The sequence below is a fragment of the Nyctereutes procyonoides genome, unplaced genomic scaffold, assembly GCF_905146905.1.
Source record: "Nyctereutes procyonoides isolate TBG_1078 unplaced genomic scaffold, NYPRO_anot_genome, whole genome shotgun sequence".
Classification (NCBI taxonomy): domain Eukaryota; kingdom Metazoa; phylum Chordata; class Mammalia; order Carnivora; family Canidae; genus Nyctereutes; species Nyctereutes procyonoides.
The window spans coordinates 46663666-46678413 of record NW_026575125.1 but is presented as its reverse complement, the minus strand read 5'-3'; the positions used below and the strand labels follow the sequence as shown (position 1 = coordinate 46678413).

General features: G+C 38.5%; 1 protein-coding gene across 5 annotated transcripts in view; it reads right to left on the bottom strand.

The window, feature by feature from the left end:
- Positions 1 to 11818, bottom strand: part of RRAGB (Ras related GTP binding B) — a 41511-nt gene extending 29693 nt beyond the window's left edge. For 2 of the 5 annotated variants that reach the window (XM_055338808.1, XM_055338807.1), the window contains exons 1-5: positions 11219 to 11811; positions 10338 to 10371; positions 7114 to 7213; positions 2467 to 2550; positions 512 to 578 (exon numbers count right to left, since the gene is read on the bottom strand). In XM_055338808.1, coding sequence (XP_055194783.1) covers positions 512 to 578; positions 2467 to 2550; positions 7114 to 7213; positions 10338 to 10371; positions 11219 to 11310 — 377 coding nt within the window. In that variant the 5' untranslated portion in view covers positions 11311 to 11811. Of the gene's footprint in view, positions 1 to 511; positions 579 to 2466; positions 2551 to 7113; positions 7214 to 10337; positions 10372 to 11218 lie in introns of all 5 variants that reach the window. The other 3 variants (XM_055338810.1, XM_055338811.1, XM_055338809.1) reach the window with 3 other exon arrangements.
- Between the last annotated feature and the right edge of the window lie 2930 nt (positions 11819 to 14748).

Sequence of the window (14748 nt, the reverse complement as noted above, 5' to 3'; positions counted from 1 at the left end):
ACAGTGAATGTGCATTTGTGATGGAATACTCTAGAACTACCTCAGCCATGAAAGAAAAAACTGTTTCCTATCCCTCCAACAGTTGATAACTCAGCTAGAGAATATATGGTTAGGGCTGATCCACAGTGCTTAGATTGCCTGGAGATTGAAATAATAAAGAATGAGGTGATATGGTATGATGGCTAAGAGCTCAATATTGGTGTTATGCCACTTGAGATAAAAAAAAAACTAATTTCTTCACCTGTAAAAAAGGGAGATAATCTTTCCCATACTACAGATACCTAGACACAGCTTGTGTTAGTACTGATGAAATATGTCAGAGTAGGCATTTTCACAATTACATAAAAGTCAGAGATCTTTATTTAACCAAGTGCCAATTCTGAAGCAATTTCTATCAAATGTATCTATTACAAATGATAGCTACTGTAATGTATTTTCCATGCTGATTATACTAGATTATACTAGCCATGGTTACTGCCACTGGCCCCACAAACAAGCAGATAGTACTTACCCACCACAGTCCCACAGGTTCAATACCAGGTTTCCCAGAAATCGAACATGAGAATGTTCTACATCAACTGGAAGACAAATATGACAAATCTAGTAATTGTAGCATGTAAGGTGAATTTCAAAATAAGCAAAGAACTAACCCATGGAATTTAGAAGGACCAAAGTGGAGTGAAATGCTCAAAGCTACAACAAGGAGGTGACTTCCAGTTTAGTAACAAGGTGGGCACCTAAACTACTCTGAGCTATAGAACTGGCTCTCAATGTAAGTCATTTTACTTTTTAGTTTAGTGCTTAGAGCAGAAACAATCTCCAATTATAATATTGATGTTAAAATTTCAACATGTAAGACAGAGACATATACCATGTAATAGCTCTTTACCAAACCAACACCCTCCACAAAAATTTAAAATATGACAACAAACACCAAATACAAAACAAGCATAAAACATAACCTAACTTGTTCCCTCTACTGATTTCTTTATTTCAGTTAATGACCCTATCATTGTCCCATTTCAGGAGAAGTGGTTATTTTTGACTCTATGTTCACATTCATTGCTATTCCTTTGTAATTTCTCGATCCACGTGTTTTACAACATGCCACTAACAATAAGGAAGGCCTTTACTTCTTAAGCCTACACAACTACAATAGCTCCATAATTACCTCCCACCAGGAAGCCTTACCCACTTTACTTCATCCTACAGGCTACTGTCAGATTCATCTTCTTAACACTACTTTGAACATGTCACTCCCCATTCAAAAATCTTTCAGTGGTTCCTCCATGCCTAGAGGGGGGCATTCAAGGTCCTTCAAATTTGGCTTCCAATCTACCCTTATATTCCCCAGTGAGTCACATGAATAAAGACTTTTGTTCCAGTCCAATTTGGTTTATTCATAGTCCTCCCCAACCCCACTACCTCCCCAACACCCAATATACCTTACATCAGGGGTCGCAAACTTGCTAATATGGGCCAGGCCAGTAAATTTGCAAAAGCAAAGATGACCATGTACAGAAAGTAAACATCCATCCGAGAGGATGATAGAGTGGGTGGCAATGAGTAATTCTAGCTTATTTGTCAGGCAGGAATGTGGGATCAAGATGATCATGTCTTTACATCTTTCAATAGTAGTGGGAAACCAGATTTTTATAGAAACTTTTACATATTAATAATTCATTCCAATTTTTCTAAAACATTGTACAGGCCAAACAAAACGTATCTGGAGGCCTTATCCAGTTTATAGACTGCCTGTTTGCGACCTCTGCCTTACACTTCCCTCCCCACTCTATACTTTGCCTACTCTCTTCATCTGCCTAGAAAATCCTCCCCACCTTTCTTTTGAAGTTATATTCATCTATTAAGACCCAGTGTAAATTCACTGCTTCTAAAAGCCCTACCTGGCCACCCCCACTTACCGTCATCACTCCCTCTGAATTCATTCAAACATTTATTAAGCATCTACTCTCTGCCAGGCACCAAAAATCACAAGGAGGAATAATGAAAGTTCTTATCCTGAAAATTTCTTAAAGTCTAGCAATTATCATTTTTACAATTTATTACAACAATCATACAGTGGGGTTTCTTCTATTACTATCTTGAATCTATTGCTTAAATTGACTGCTATCTAACTTTTGTGCAATTTTATCTTCTTATAACCTAGATCATAAGCAGCAAAGCATTAAAACATGGGCATTAAAAAAAACATGGGCATTGGAGTCAAACAGTTCTTAGTTTGAATACCAGCTGTGCCTCTCTCTGTGACCTTGGGCAAGTCACTTAACCTCGAGTATTAGCTTCCTACTCTGTTACAAAAGGTGGAAGACATGCTATTGACCTCACAGGATTGTTGTGAGGATTGAAGGCGTTATTATACTTAAAGTGCCTGGCACGTAGTAGGTGCTCAAACTACTTCCCTTCTCCCCTTACTTCCCCCTCCTTGGAAAAGGAATCATATCTTACATGTCTTTGTATTTCCAACAGAGTCTACGAGAGAGTAGGTGCTGAAACTGCTATTAATTTGAAGACTATGTAAACGGTCTAGTACTAAAAAAAAAATGGAAAGAAGTACTACTGAGAAAGGGAAAGACAATAACAAAAGTGACAGGATTCAGTGACTGTTTAGATATGAAGCACATGGGATAAAAATCTGGTTTCTACTCCCATATCAAAGAAATTGTTCTCATCAAATGATCAATGGCCCATTACCAAATCCAGTGGACATTCTGGTCCTTGTCTTACTTTCTGCAGCATGACACTGTTGACTACTCTCTTCTCAAAAAATTCTCTTCTCTTGGCCTCTGATATCATACCTATAACCTCTCTGGTATATCTTCCTATTCTTCTTTCTGTCCCTTAAATGTTGGTGCTCTTCAGGATTTCACCTTTGGCTACCTACTTTTCTCTATACTTTTCACCCAGGTAAGATAATCTGAATAGATTTTTTTAATAATATTTTTATTTTTTTTATTTATGATAGTCGCGCACAGAGAGAGAGAGAGAGAGAGAGAGAGAGAGAGAGAGAGAGAGGCAGAGACACAGGCAGAGGGAGAAGCAGGCTTCATGCACCGGGAGCCTGACGCGGGATTCGATCCCGGGTCTCCAGGACCGCGCCCCGGGCCAAAGGCAGGCGCTAAACCGCTGCGCCACCCAGGGATCCCCTGAATAGATTTTTATTCATGTTATTTTATTTACCATTTGGATACTGATAACTCATAAATGTTTATCTCTACACAGATGTCTCTCTGCCTTTCTGAAACATATATTGAACATCTTCACTTGAATAATGCATAAGTATCCCAAACTCAGTGCATCCACATATAACTCATCTCCCCATTTTTCTTACAAAATCTATTCTTCTTTAGCCTTCTCCATCTCAGTGAATTTAACCAGTTGCCTTAGCCAAAACCTTATTTTGATCCTTGAGTCTACTCTTTCCTCCACTATTCCATGCAAACCTATCAACAAGTCCTACTGACACTATCTCTTAAATACCCAAATGCATTTGCTTCTGAATATACTCACTACCACTACCCTAACTGAAGTTAAGATCCCATCATCTCTTACCTAGTCTACTAAAATAGTTTTATAACTTGTCAACTTGTTTCTATCCTTGCCTCGCTCCAATCTATCCTCAATATTAGATATAATCATCTCTCCAAAATGAAGATTTTACTCCATTATTCTTTAAAAAGAAAAAAAAGTCTCTGTGCATATTCATATATGTATACACCCTGAAAAAAAAAAGGCCAGAAGGACAATCTCAAACTACTAATGGTGGTTGTCCCCAGAAAGCAGGCCTGAGAATGAGGGAAGGAGCAGATTTTCTACACTTCTGCAATGTCTGAATTTTTCACAAGTTTTACTTTTATAATTAAAATTGAAAATTAAAAATAATAAAATCTGACATGTCACTTTTCCATTTAAAATTCCTTATGGACTGCTAACCATAAAGTTCAAACTACTTGACTTAGTTTATAAGGCATTCTATGATCTAACCACCATGCTCTGTCTTCCTTTTTAGTCTCATGTCTCCTGTATGGCCCTGTGGCTCTCCTAATCTTCCTGTCCTGCTGTCAAAAGAGCAACTGAAAAGAAAAGAACTAGAACAGAGCTTTAGGAAATCACATACACTTATGGAGCAGAAAGAAGAAAATATTTTTTAAAGGGGTAGAAATGGTTAAAGATAAAGGAAGAAAACCAGAGTGATAAAGCATTAAATAAAAGCCAAGGGAACAGAGAATTTTGAGAAGGTAGGAAATCTGGGAGCTGTCAACAGTGTTTGTGACTAAAATACTTCATAATCACATTTTTATTGACAAGTTTACTATTCCAACAAACAGATTTTAACAGCCCACTAATAAATTAATTGTATCATCATTTTGTACCCTTACCTCAAATTTTAAAACACAGTAGGCTCTAAGTTTAACAAATATAATTCGATTTTTTTCAGCAATGACAACTAGAAAAACACTAAAACATTAAAGGTAATATATTTTAGAAGTACTCTTTTTGCTAATTTTAAAGAAAATCAGCAACTGCATTAGAAGGAACAGTAAGTAAAAATCAATGCACTATATGTATTTTCAAATAGTCTATAAATTTAGCAGTAGAACCCAGACCTTTCTTCAGCAATGACAAATTAGCTAATGATACATTAAAGCAATAAATCCAACATATTTTAAAGCACACTTTTACTACTTTTAAGGAAATACATTAATTGTTAACAAAGTATATCAATAAAGGTCCCATTTAAGACAAAAGCCCCGTCCTACTCAGTGCCTGGCATACAGGACGGTCCAGAAAAGCACTTGTTGAATAAATGGGACTGTTTAAATGTATAGGGTTCATATAATTTGCAAGATTCTGTTCATAATTTTTAATGATGCTGCTAGATTACTTCAAAACTATTTCAAGTAGCTTGAACAGTTCTGAAATTTGGGTTGCATAACTATTCACTAGACTCAAGGTAGTAAATCAACTCTGCTGATCAGCCAAAACCAAAAATATAAATTGACTAGAAAATTGACTGTTGCTTCAGTAAAATGTACAGAATTTAAAACACAGAGAAATAAATCCTCCAGGAATGGTGGCTATGGCACAATGGATAGAGCAGGAGCATAGAGCGACAATCCAGCTCTAACGCCTGTTAGTTAAGTAAGCTCAACTTCCAGGTCATGTATCAAAATGAAGTTAATATAACAACTAAAGTAAATAAAAAAGCATATAATAAACAGAAGCTTCCTCTAATCTACTAAAACCATATGACTATTAGATCCAGATTTTTAACTTGGGAGAATAGAAAAACAATTAAAATCTAGCAAACCAAGATATAAAGAAGTTTAGACAGGTACTTTCTAGAAGGAAGTCTCTCAAGGCATGACAGGCCATAGGATGCTGTCCTGACCAAAATTTTTGAAGAATGACTTAGATGAAAACTAGATGAGATGCTTATCAAATGTACAAAATGCACGAAGCTAGGAAGAATAGCTAACATACCAGATGAGACAATAAGCACATAAAATGAAAACAGATATAATCTCTTTTTCTACAGATAAGGAAACTAAGGCCCTGAGAAATAATGAGTTTCCCTGAACTTCACAGCTAACAAACAGTGGGTATAGAACACAGGTGCTAAAACAAAACTGAATAATTCAATAAAGATAAGAATTTATTCTTAGATTCAAAATATTAGCTGCACAAGAATCAGAAAAATTATGTGTCTTAATAACAATGTATGTGAAAAGGAATTTTTTTTAGTATGACTCAGAATAATTAAAGCCACTCCAAAAAATAAAGCATAGGGGACTACACTGTGCTAACAGCAGCGTGAGGCCTAGAATAAGAGATATAATAGTCTTACTCTGCCCTGATCATATCACACTTTTATTCAAGTCTCAGCACTTTTAGAAAAATACACAAAGTCTTTAAAATGTTTCACAAAATGATGTCATATGAGGAATAAAGGGAGGAAATGGAGATGTTTAAATTAAGAAAGATAAGATTTGGGAAGCAAGGATGGCTAGGATAGACCAAGACATTAATCATACTCAAATATTTGTAGAGACTCAAAGGAACAGAAAGTGGACCAGCTAACAGAGATAAAGGAAAAGAGATCCAGGGTTCTAACTAAGAAATAGCTTTCTAACCATTAAAGCTGCCCCAACTATAAGAGTATATACTCCAAGCACTTTATGAACCAAAATGAGGTCTCCTTCTTTATATCCAGGGTATAGTGCAGAAGTTGTTTTTGTTTTTAAAATGTTTGTTTTTCTTAGAACCAGAGTGAGATACCCTATGAAGTAGTGGGTGACTTGTCCCTAAAAGTGTTCAAGATGCTAGAAAACCAAATCAGAAATCTTTAAAAGCCAGTAGGGCAATGCTTTCATCACTGAGAGGCCAAGGACCATGGCAGAATCCAGAAATGCAGGCATGCTATAAAACAAAATGGCATTACAGTCTATAGACAGAAGAGGTCTCCTAGAAGCACAGATCCACTGGACTCACAGCTATGTAAGCCCAGTTAGCCCATATTAAGAAGCCAGATTTAACATTCAAACAATAAAGTGCAATGAAACATTCCTCAAGTTAAAGCTGGAACTCCAGTGAGAACATCTATGTGTATCTAGGAAGAGAAGCAGCAGAGTACACATCAAGTTAACCTCCCACCCACAGCTCTCTGACCCAGAATCTACCTTTTAATGAAGACTAGAACTAACTATAGCTTTAAAAAATCTTAGATTTTATTGTTATGCTTGTTACTACCTATCAATTAATTTCCCTTTCTATAATAAATTAAAAACAACCCCCTCAAAAAAACAAATAAGCAAACAAAAGGGTCCCTATGTTAGATTAATAAAGAGCAGAATAAAAAAAAAGTTGGACAAGAGTACCCCATTTGGTAAACAACCTAGAAAGAACCTCCCCAAGAGAGCAAGCAGTAATAACCAGAATTCGGCCACATGCCTCTGAAATGAAAAAAAACAGGGAAAACATGCTCTAAAACAAATCTCTCAACCTCTGCATCCCTAAGTTACTGCAATCAAGTGTTTTATGTACATTATTAATAGTTAAGATCACCTGATTTTACAATAAGATAAAACATCTTACTTGTTGCACCAAGGCGACGTGTATCTCTGGCAATATAATTTGCAAAGATAATAGATCTCATGCTGGTCTTACCAGACCCACTTTTACCCATCAACAGCACCTAAGGACAAAGTAAGAAACAACAACAAAGTTAGAAATCTAGAGCAAATCAAATCTAAAGAGATCTATTTCTCTTGTATTTGATGTTTTACTGAAGTGACAGTACCAACAACCTGTTGCAGATACCTATAACTACTAGTTCCCTGACCAATGGTAAATGCAGAGATACCTAAAGTTCCTGGAGCCAGGCACTTACCTGTCATGGGTCACACATATTCTTTGCAATAAAATCACATGAATTTATTATGCTAACCATTACATATTATCATATATTTAGAACTATGTTAGAGAAATAACAACTTGAGGAAATCGAATACTGATCTCTCATAATCTTTTTTTTAATTTTTTTTAATTTTTTTATGATAGTCACACACACAGAGAGAGAGGCAGAGGGAGAAGCAGGCTCCATGCACCGGGAGCCCGATGTGGGACTCGATCCCGGGTCTCCAGGATCGCGCCCTGGGCCAAAGGCAGGCGCTAAACCGCTGCGCCACCCAGGGATCCCCTGATCTCTCATAATCTAATGTGTCATGCACTGAACTACCTGGCAGGGGATTTCATTATAACTGAAAGTTCTTCCTTCTACTCAAGGTCAACCTTTCCACTTCTGCCCTTAATCTCATCCCTTCTACTTACTCTGATTTTATTCATTAACTACTCTGAATCTTTTTTTCTTTTTCTTTTTTAAAGATTTTACTTATTTATTCATGAGACAGACAGACACACACACACACACGGTGGTGAGGGGGAGAGAGGGAGAGAGGCAGAGACACAGGCAGAGGGAGAAGCAGGCTCCATGCAGGGAGCCCTACATGGGACTCGATCCCAGGTCTTCAGGATCAGGGCCGAAGGCAGCGCTAAACCGCTGAGCCACCTGGACTGCCCTCTTTTTTTTCTTTATAAGTTTCCCATGGCCTACAAGATCAAGTCCTTAAACTACATATAAAACCTTTCTTGATCTGGCTTTTCTACTCCTCTGCCCTCACCTCCTGACCCTCCTGGCCTAGAACTTATAGAGCCCAGCCATACTGAACTGAATCCCTTTATAATCCTTCTTACTGCTCCCAGAACTCTAGGGAGCCAGTTCTGTCTTTGCTTCATGGTGCACTCTCTGCTAGTAGCTTTCCATTCCTTTTTCTTCCTTCAGTTAAGCTCCACTTATCCCTCAAGACTTGGTTCAGTAACCATCCCCCAAGAAGCTCCTCTAACCCCAATGCCCTAGGCTGGCTTAGGTGTGTCTCACCTCTTTCCTCCCATGGCACTCCTATAGCATTGCAAAGGCCATAATGCACTGCAGTTATCTGGGATTTTTTTTTTTGTCTGTTTCTCACAAGACTCTGAGTTCTTGGAAGGGCAGGGAGAATCCCCTTTCTATCTCCAGTGCCTAACATATAACAGATGGTTAAAAATATGTTCATCAAAAGAATAAGAAAGCTATCTAAACAAAGATATAAAACAAGCCAGTTTTTAACGATGAGAACTGTCCAATGGAAAAGGTGGCCTTATGAAGGCAAACAGCCTTCATGTCAACATCAGCACCTAATAAAAACAGAAAACACCTATCAAAGATACTGTTGATTCTTACACTAGGAGGGAATTGGTTGAGGTGACTTTTCAGCCTTTTCAAACTTTAACATTTATGGACTATAGTTCCAATTACCTTGCTTTTCAAATGAAGGGGTTACAGGTTGTATCTTCAGTCCCAAGGATTTTTTTTAAAAGTTCTAATTACAAATTAGAATACAGGGAATATTAATGAAAGTATACTTTACTCAGGCTCAATTTAATCTAGTCATTTAGACACGTAACTTTATCTAAGGAAATGGTACTGACAAGTCAGTCAAAGTAGTTAAAAATTGTTTTATTCTTGGGCAGCCTGGGTGGCTCAGCGGTTTAGCACCAAGGCCTGATCCTGGAGACCCGGGACTGAGTCCCATGTCAGGCTCCCTACATGGAACCTGCTTCTCCCTCTGCCTGCCTGTCTGTCTGTCTCTCTCTCTGTGTAACTCATGAATAAATAAATAAAATATGTTTTTAAAATTGTTTTATTCTTAATCACATAGCAATTTCTGGTATTTTAGCTATGCTTGTGGACAGCATTTTTAGATAGGATTATCAAGAACATTCCTTTAGGAAATTAAGTTATATAGCTGAGTTTAAGGGTAAATATGGCATATTTCTTCTGTTTTTTTTATTTAACAAATCTTCAACTGCTTATGAAAGAGTAACCAATGATAATTGCGTTAAGCACTTAAGTGCTTCACATTTACTCATTTAAACTTCATAACAACCCTATGAGATAGGTAATATTATTATCTCCATTTTACAAATAAAGAAACTAAAAGCCACAAAGATTTACTCCAGAATTGTGCCCTTATTGATTCTGCCTAAACCCCAAGGTAAGGCACAGTACCATAAGAACATAAGGGAGGGGTGCCTGGCAGTGCAGGCATGATCTCAGGGTCCTGGTGATCAAACCCCATGTAGAGCTCCCTGCTCAGTGGGGAATCTCCCTTCTCCTTCTCCCTCTGCCCCTCCCTCTCCTCATACTTGTTCTCTCTCTCTCTCTCTCTCTCTCTCTCTCTCTCTCTCAATTAAATAAATAAAATCTTTAAAAAAAGAGCACAAGGAAAGGAATGCCCAATTCCACCTGGAAAACTCAAAGATCTTATATAGGTAACACTTAAGTTGGGTTCTAAATAAATGTGCAGGAAGAGGCCTGCAGTGTAGTATTTGTGTATGGCTTGCACAAAATGCAAATTAATTTGTAAATTTGGAGAAAAACAGATTCTCTTTGGCTATAATAGGGTGGTACAGGGGTCACAGATCAGTTTAGTCAGGAACAGATTTTTAAAGGGCATTCTATACTATGGAATCATTTCAATTTTATTCTATGGTTTTGGTAAAGTTATGAAAAGGCCTTAAGTATGTGACTGACCCAATTAGATTTAAATATTAGAAAAATCAAATCTGATAGCAAAGATGAAGACAAGAGTCAAAGAGAACACATTGAGGATTCCTGCAATGGTCCAGGAAAGATGGTGTATATAAACCACAAATATATTTCCTGAACTGTAACTTCTTACCTTTACTTTCATGTATCTGGAGTACGTAATATGTCTTACCTTTTTCTTCATGGCTGTATTTGGTAGTACCCACCTGCAGATATAAACCAAAAGACAGTTTCCAGGGTCCATTGCCTTACATTGGAATTTAAAAAATAAAATAAATGTGGAGGTGCAAAAGAACATGTTTAGCACAACAGCTGAGTACAGCTGTATGAACTCAGTTAAAGTGGCTCTTGTTTTCCTAAATTATAAAACTGGGTTCAAGCTCCCTATCCCCTAATTAAAATACTCAGGATATGACTCCTAAGAAGACTAGCCTAGTAATATAAATGAGCGAAAAAATTCAAGATTCAATTTTTTTACCATCCTAAAGAATTTATCAAAGTAACATATACAAGTGCTTTAATAAGCCAAAAAATATTACCTTATTTGATTGTCCTTTATTATTTTTAAGTTAGCCTATTTTTAAAAGCTGGAAGTATGTTTAGCCAGCTGTCCTTCCAAGTCAGATTGCACTCCTTACAGGTACAAGGTATACACAATACAAATCTCAAATTCAGGTACAAAAAGGCACCGAAAGCACTTTTCAAGCCACTGTTCTCTGCCCCAGAAATACCAACCTTTTCCCTAGTCTTATCCTCAACATGATGTTAAATCTCCTATACTGATAATTCAAAGGAACTCAGAATTACCTTCTCAAATAGAATGCCCCCCAAAAAACCTCAGGACTGATATCAAGCCCACCCCAAATGCTGTTTCTACCCAGTTAACCGCCAACCAGTCCTCTTGCCAGTTTATCCTGTCACCAAAAGCATGAAATATATCAACCTTAAGGGTAAATGAAAGCAATTTATCATAGGTGGGGTGTTCTAATTCACAATATTATCTTCAGTTAGAACCCACCGCCTTTCAGGTTTGACATAATAAACTTCACCCACCCAAGCGATCCTTCTGGTTCCCCTATGGGAGGATCCATTCTTGGCCCCAGATTCTCTTTCTCCGTTTTTCTCTCAGACTCAGATTCTTCCATCGTGCAACAAGTCCTTTCCAGTTCTTTCTAAACTGCAGTACTCTTTTCCTTTCTTTTTCTTTTCCTTGTTCACACCCTCAGTCGCCTATTTTTATTGCCTGTGGCCGCTAGGCCTGCTCTATTCTTGCCTCCGCCTTTGTCCACTGAGGGACTGTTTTCCCCACGGTTACTTAACCTCTTCGAACTTGGCCTCAAGGCAAAGCCGATTTGGCCAGCTCGAAGGCTAAATGATATGGTGGTTCAGAGGAAAAGACGGGGGATGAGTGGGAAAGGGGGGGGGTCGTGTCGAGTTTGGGCCTCAGGCCCAAAACGCAAAGGTGACTTCCCCCGCAAAGAGGTGGGGACGGCGGAGGTGGCAGAAAGAGCAGACCCGTGCGGTAGGCACCAAGAGCCAAACGCTTCCGCCGGCTTATTGTTACCGAGCCTGGTCGCGGGAGAGCGTCCGCCGTTAGCGGCAGTTACAACCTAACCGCCAGCCCTGCAGGATCCCAGGTACCTCACCGCAGGCACAGACTGCAGGCCAGGATCACGTGGGCACCTGCCGTAAACCCGGACTCCGTCACGTGACTGCTCTACCCAAGGGGCGGGTGAACTGGGAAGAATACCATAGAGACTGTGAGGGGGAAAGATAGAGTGCCGCCAGTCGCGGTCATGTGCTTCCAGCTCTCCCTAGGCCTTGAGCCGGTGGGGAGCTAGCTACCAGTATTTAGTCGCTTTCTTAATGGGCCTTCTTGGCCCAGCCTGTCAGGCACACAGAATTAAAGGGGAAGTTTTCAATTTCAGAACTTAAAGGCTAGCCTCTGAATGTGTGTGTGTATGTGTGTGTGTGTGTGCGGTGGTCATCGTGGTGGTGGTGGTTTTTAACTGCTATTTTATCCTTAACATTTTTTGGTGAGGGAGGCCAAGCATTGTTTTTGTCTTCCTGTTAAGTCTTTGTATTCCTGTTTTTTATTACTAGTTCCTGTAACCAGACTTGTAATGAAATGAATTAATATATCCAAAGTGATTACAACTGTATTCTTCCACATACTAAGCACACAATGAAAGTTATTGCTGGGGCCAGGGATTTGTTAGGAATTTTAGGACACATACTCATCTCCCCATTTGTTTAAAACTGGAAGTAAGGTAAATAAATTCTCATAGATCACAGCATGAAGACAGTAAAGTCTAGAATTGATAACTGAAGGGCTATTGTTAGGTATTTACATACTATAGATATAGAGACCTCCAAATAAAATGGCCAAAAAAATTCAAAATTGTTGCTTCAGGAGAGGAGCAGGGGATAGGAAATGAGAGGACTAATGCTTCTCATCTTAAGTCCCTTTGTACTCTATCATCAATCATCTATCTACCTGTAGGTAGATGTATCATGTATATATGTTATTTAATAAGAAAGGAAAGGAAAAAAATGATGGAAGGGAGGGAGGGAGGAAGAAAAGTAAGAAGGGAAGGGAAACTGGATAGAACCAGGATGCTATCTGATTCAAGATTTCCCCAGTTGCAGGGCAGCCCAGGTGGCTCAGTGGTTTAGCACCACCTTTGGTCCAGGGCCTGATCCTTGGAGACCCAGGATTGAGTCCCATGTCAGGCTCCCTGATTGGAGCCTACTTCTCTCTCTCTCTCTCTCTCTCTATATATATATATATATATATATATATATATATATATATATATATATATTATTCTTATATATATATATATATATATATCATGAATAAATAAATTCTTATAAAAAGAAAGCCTTAAAAAAAAGATTTCCTCAGTTGTGGTTCTACATGGTCCCTTCTCATCAGAACTGCCATGCCTTAAGAAAAATTTATTTTATTCTGATCACAGCTTCCTTAGCCCTATCACTCCCTAGTCTCCTCTTTCCTTTCTATGAGCTGCCCCTAAACAAGCTCTTGTTCTAGTTTTTTTTAATGTGGTGAAATATTTTGAGCTCCAAACCATGAAAACACTTTAGATTCATTACCCTCCATACCAGACAGTGAAAACACATTCTGAGTTAAAGCAGTGAAAGCAGACTTTAATCAAGAACTACTGACAATAGTGGGGAAAGCTGAGCTCTATTCCAATATGCACAGAGGTAATTGGGCCTTTTATTTATTTTTAAAAGATTTTATTTAGTTATTTTAAAGAGAGAGAGAAGGAAGGAGAGACAGAATGCAGGGATAGGAGCAGAGGGAGAGACACAAGCAGTCTCTATGCTGAGTGCAGAGCCCCATACAGGGCTTGATCTCATGACCCTGAGGTCAGGACCTGAGCTGAAATCAAGAGTAGGAGGTTTAACCGACTAAGCTACCCAGGAGCCCCAATTGGGCCTTTTAAAGGCACAATGAGGAAGGGGGGAAGAACTAGGCCTCATTTGAGTCAGAGAAATGAAAAATTATAAAAGGTTGTTCAGAGTAAATATAATTAAGCTGTTTGTTAGCTGACAGTTATCAAAGTTAGGAATCTTCCTTCCCACAGAGACTTGAAAACAAAAGCCCTATCCTTCCTGGGATGACTCTCAAGTCCTTGAAAAAGACACTTCTGAGTTTTAATAGATACATATTCACAATTGTAAGCCCTTTATAGTAAATGATATGAGAAAAGTAGGTCAGGGGCCTACCATGAGTGTAGAACAAACAGTAAATTATCTTTGCTGTGTTGAGTTTTCTCAGTCAGGCATTTTAGTGGAAGGTTGGGATCTACAGAGAGCTGGGGGTTAATCCTAGGGGTATGGTGAGTCTCTTGGTGCAGAGGTTTGGACAAAGTTATGTGCTGAGAGGTCTGCTGTTCTCATTAATCCATTTTCTACAATCTCCCTGTTCCTCCCTACTCTTCTTCTATTTTTATTCCAGCTGTTATTTATATCTGGTCTGGATAATTGCAATAGACTGCTAAGTGATTTTCCTACAGTGACAGCTGCAAAGTTGTTAGGAGTGGGAGTAATAATCTTCATCAGTCATCTCACCCCCCAAAAAAGTATTCATTGGAAGTAATATGTGCACGTTATGTAAAGGCAGCTTTCAAACATATCCTCCAGCCTGCACTACCACTATGCATCACCAGCCAAATTGTTCCCTTACACTGTTCTATTATAGAAATTCACTTTCTGTTGCCAGTCTCCCTTTTGACCCCTCCAATCACATTTATCTACCCAGTGTGACTATTTCCCTCAAGGTCATGAAGAACAGATGAAGAAAGGGAGGGGGAAGGGATGAAGAAGAAAAGAGGGAGAAGTGAGGAGAGGAGAAGAGGGAAGAGAAAGAGAAGAAAGGAGAAGATAAAGAGGAGTAGAAGGATGGGAGTGGAAGAAAGAGATTTGAAAAAAGATAGACGAAATTAGCCAGATTAAGAGTTAATTCCAAAGAAATTGAATAAGACTGTTGATATATTGCATTTCTATATGGTCTGAAGGTTGAGATTCTGATTTCCACCCAGGCATCCTGGACT